The sequence below is a fragment of the Camelina sativa genome, chromosome 1, assembly GCF_000633955.1.
Source record: "Camelina sativa cultivar DH55 chromosome 1, Cs, whole genome shotgun sequence".
Classification (NCBI taxonomy): Eukaryota; Viridiplantae; Streptophyta; class Magnoliopsida; order Brassicales; family Brassicaceae; genus Camelina; species Camelina sativa.
Window position 1 is genome coordinate 11745214 of NC_025685.1, and position 4844 is coordinate 11750057.

Here is a 4844-nt window from a genome sequence, read left to right on the forward strand (position 1 = left end):
TTGTGTGGATGTTTCAAAAACTTCCATTGACTTGGTCTAATCTACTCTTACAATCAAAAAAAAATATTTCTTCCTTACAACGACGTAACAACCCTTAATTAAATTTGTCTATTTTAAGCTAAATAATGTTTAATCATAAGAAACGAGGTAAGAAAGAAGGAAGAGCGCCAAAGTCTGAGCTAAATCTATGGTGGTTTCAAGCAGCATTCCTAAAATCGCGATCTTCTCTCAAAAAAAATAATATCTCTCAACTAAAACCATTCTTACATTTCCTCATATCATCATTTCAGACGGAAAACGTTCTAAGATTTTGTGTGTATACGTAGCTATGTTTTGATAGATTGGAGATACGATAAATGATTTTGGATGAGACTTGAAGACAAATGAATCTATGAAGACAGGTGAATTACAACACTTGATGCTTCTTGAGTTTATCCGACGTTCTTCTCTCGGGTTTCTCAGATGGAATGGCAGATCCTTCTAGTTGTTATAATATCTATCACGAGCGTGACATCGACCAAGTTTGTTTTCACTTTCTTCTTTTAATTTCTTACCCGCAAAACATTAAAGCTATGTGTTGAATTCTTGATACCTCACATGACGTACGAAATGGAGTATGCAAATTTTAATTGGCTCATTCACCACACTCTTTAAAATTTCACGTTCATTTTGTTGTAGGCACTTGTCATACTGAAAAAGGGAACACAATTACTCAAGTACAGTAGGAAAGGGAAACCAAAGTTCCGCGCATTCAGGCTTTCACCGGTATGCAATGTTTTCTACGTAATATATGTTTGTGCTCATAGTCATAGTGTATATGACATTGTATTCATACCTCGTATCAATGTTGATGACAGGATGAAAAAACGTTGATTTGGTTCTCGCGTGGAGAAGAAAAAGGTTTGAAGTTATCTGAAGTTTCTCGAATCGTCCCTGGACAAAGAACTGTAATTTTTAACTTGATTTTACTAAATATATTTACTCAAAAGCAAAGTCTTATTTTAATTTTTTTTGTCTAATAACTTCTCATGAACAGGCTGTTTTTAAGAGATTTTTACGTCCAGAGAAGGATCACTTATCATTTTCACTTCTATATAATAACAGAGAAAGGTCACTTGATCTGGTTAGTAAAAAAGACCACTTCAAAACTTGGATTACAAAATTGAAAATTCACTTAATATTTCTGTTTTTTTTTTTGGACAGATTTGTAAGGACAAAGCTGAAACAGAGGTTTGGTTTGCTGGTCTTAAATATATAATTGAAAAAAGTCGTAATCGACGCGCTAGAAGTGAGATCCCTGACGTATGTTACTCAAACTTTTCTATATAATTCTTTTTTACATATCTCTAGTTGGAATAATAACGTTGCATTGATTCTTTTATGTTTTTTTTTTCAGATACATGACAGTGATACTTTCTCCGTTGGTCGTCAATCTATAGACTTTGTTGTCCCAAACAATAATATTCCACGAGGTAGAACATCCATTGATTTAGGCTATCAGAACAACTCAGATGTGGGATATGAACGTGGAAACATGTTAAGACCAAGTACGGATGGTTTTCGGATTAGTGTCTCAAGCACACCAAGTTGTTCAAGTGGAGGATCTGGTCCAGATGATATCGAATCATTAGGTGATGTTTATGTTTGGGGTGAAGTTTGGACGGAAGGGATATTACCAGATGGGACTGCTAGCAACGAAACAGTTAAAACAGATGTACTGACTCCAAGACCCTTGGAATCAAATGTTGTTCTCGATGTTCACCAGATTGTTTGTGGTGTAAGGCATGTCGCGCTTGTGACAAGACAAGGAGAGGTCTTTACATGGGGAGAAGAAGCTGGGGGAAGACTTGGACATGGTATTCAAGTCGATATTAGTCGTCCTAAACTCGTTGAGTTTCTTGCTCTAACCAACATAGACTTTGTTGCATGTGGAGAATATCATACTTGTGTTGTTTCTACCTCTGGTGACTTGTTTTCATGGGGAGATGGAATCCACAATGTTGGGCTATTAGGGCATGGTAGTGATATTAGCCATTGGATACCTAAAAGAGTCTCTGGTCCTTTAGAAGGTCTTCAAGTGCTTTCTGTTGCTTGTGGAACGTGGCACTCGGCTGTAGCTACTGCGAACGGGAAGCTATTCACGTTTGGTGATGGAGCATTTGGTGTTTTAGGTCATGGAAACAGAGAAAGTGTTTCGTATCCTAAGGAAGTAAAATCGTTAAACGGTTTGAAAACGATTAAAGTAGCTTGTAGCGTTTGGCATACAGCGGCAATTGTGGAAGTTATGGGTCATACTGGTACGAGTATGTCATCTAGGAAGTTGTTTACTTGGGGTGATGGTGACAAAAATAGGTTAGGACATGGAAACAAAGAGACTTACCTGCTTCCAACTTGTGTCTCTTCTCTTATTGACTACAATTTTCATAAGATTGCTTGTGGACATACATTTACCGTTGCACTCACAACCTCTGGACATGTATTTACTATGGGTGGTACTGCACATGGTCAGCTTGGCAACTCAATATCTGACGGTAAGTTACCTTGCTTGGTACAAGATCGACTGGTTGGAGAATTCGTGGAAGAAATTGCGTGCGGAGATCACCATGTCGCGGTTTTGACATCTAGAAGTGAAGTCTTCACATGGGGAAAGGGTGCAAATGGAAGATTAGGACATGGAGATACAGAGGATAAAAGAACACCAACTCTGGTTGAAGCCTTGAGAGACAGGCATGTGAAGAGCTTATCTTGCGGCTCAAACTTCACATCGAGTATATGTATACATAAGTGGGTATCTGGAGCAGATCAGTCAATATGCTCTGGATGTCGCCAAGCATTCGGATTTACTCGAAAGAGGCATAACTGTTATAATTGTGGTTTAGTACATTGTCATGCTTGTAGCTCCAAGAAAGCTCTAAAAGCAGCACTAGCTCCAACTCCAGGGAAACCGCATCGAGTATGTGATGCGTGCTACAGCAAACTAAAAGCCGCAGAGTCTGGTTATAACGCTAATGTAAATAGGAATAATGTTGCTACTTCTGGACGGTCAATAGATGGGTCAGTAAGAATTGATAGAGAAGCAACAAGGTCATCAAAAGTTCTCTTGTCCGCAACTACAAATTCAGTCGGGTCATCGTCAAGGTCTGGAGGATCCACACATGATTCTTCTAATGTACGTGCCTCACAAGTTCCATCTCTCCAACAACTTAAAGACATTGCATTCCCGAGTTCTCTTAGCGCCATTCAAGATGCTTTCAAACCTGTTGTTGCTGCTAATACTACTCCACCACGACCACTTGTTAGTGGACCATCATGTCCATCACCGCCTCCATCGGCAAGATCTTCCTCTCCTTATGCAAGAAGACCGAGCCCTCCACGCACTTCTGGATTTTCGAGGAGTGTTATCGATTGTTTGAAGAAGACTAACGAAGTTATGAACCAAGAAATGACAAAGTTGCATAGTCAGGTATCTTTATTTCTAGTTTCTTGTTTTTCAATCACTACACTAACAATATATTGAACCTAACTCATTATTGAACAACTTTTAGGTTAAGAATTTGAAACAAAAATGTAGTAATCAAGGTACAGAGATCGAGAGATTTCAGAACGCAGCTAAAGAAGCTTTCGAATTAGCTGCAAAACAATCCTCCAAGCATAAAGCAGCAACAGAAGCGCTCAAGTCTGTAGCAGAACAGGTTTGTTCTATCTCTAATTTAGTGAAATTTTTTTTTTAGAGAATAAATACAAATTTTTCACAAAAAAAGATTCATAGCAGAGTTATGTTTTGTTTTCCTATTTTAGTTGAAAGATTTGAAGGATAAATTACCTCAAGAAGTGTCAGAGAGTGAAGCTTTTGAATCCATTAACTCTCAAGCTGAAGCTTATCTAAATGCGACCGAAGCATTAGAAACGTCTTTAGTTACATATTCGGGACAAGAACAACAAGAAACATCTTCTTCTACGAACACAGTACAAGATCAGAAGACAGAGGCTTCATCATCCAACTCAAGTATAGGCGAGACATCGAATTCATCAAGGCCACCAACTACAGAAGCTTCATCATCATCAAGAACAGCTGGAAAAGAAAGCAAAGAACAGTTTGAGCCTGGTGTTTATGTGACTTACGAGGTAGATATGAATGGTAACAAGATCTTTCGAAGAGTTAGGTTTAGTAAAAAAAGATTTGATGAGCAGCAAGCAGAAGATTGGTGGACTAAAAACAAAGATAGGTTGCTTAAGTGTTATTCTTCAAATTCAACAACATCATCGAATACAACAGCTTCCGACTCTGTTCCTCCACCTCAGTCTGATACTTCAGTACCTGAACAGAGCAAAGAGAAGGATCCAGATTCTGAAACCTAACCATATGTGTAAAAGTTTATTATCATTATTTTCTTTTTCATTTGTATCAAATACAAAATTACAAAGGTACATTGTTGTATGTTACCACAAATATGTGATTTCGAGAAATTATAAAGAAAATTTGAAGTGTTTTAATCTATATAAAGGAAATTATAAAGAAAATTTTGAAGTGTTTTAATATATATATATATAATTTTATCTTGTAGTGGCCTTATGCAAATATATGAACATCTATGAAATTCGATTGTAATTGCTATAACAAGTGTTCTAAAACGTGCTTTACCCGGATGCCTGAGCATTGTATTTTAAAATAATTTGGGCACTTAATAGCGTCTAAGCGGATTTAGGTTGATTTTAGATCGAATTTTCAATACATTATATTAAAAATATTATAAAATTATAGATTTATAGTTTCATCCAACTTAATTATTAGGTATTTAAAAGTAATTAGATAGGTTTATAGATTCAAAAATAATTATTAGGTA

The 4844-nt window shown here is 36.8% G+C and overlaps 1 protein-coding gene across 1 annotated transcript; it reads left to right on the forward strand.

Moving 5' to 3' along the window:
• Positions 314 to 4359, forward strand: LOC104706936 (E3 ubiquitin-protein ligase HERC2-like). Its single transcript, XM_019242042.1, has 8 exons — positions 314 to 521; positions 679 to 765; positions 858 to 947; positions 1037 to 1123; positions 1204 to 1302; positions 1397 to 3463; positions 3546 to 3692; positions 3799 to 4359. Exons 1-8 carry the CDS (start codon positions 468 to 470, stop codon positions 4357 to 4359), a joined length of 3192 nt encoding a protein of 1063 aa, XP_019097587.1. The 5' UTR covers positions 314 to 467.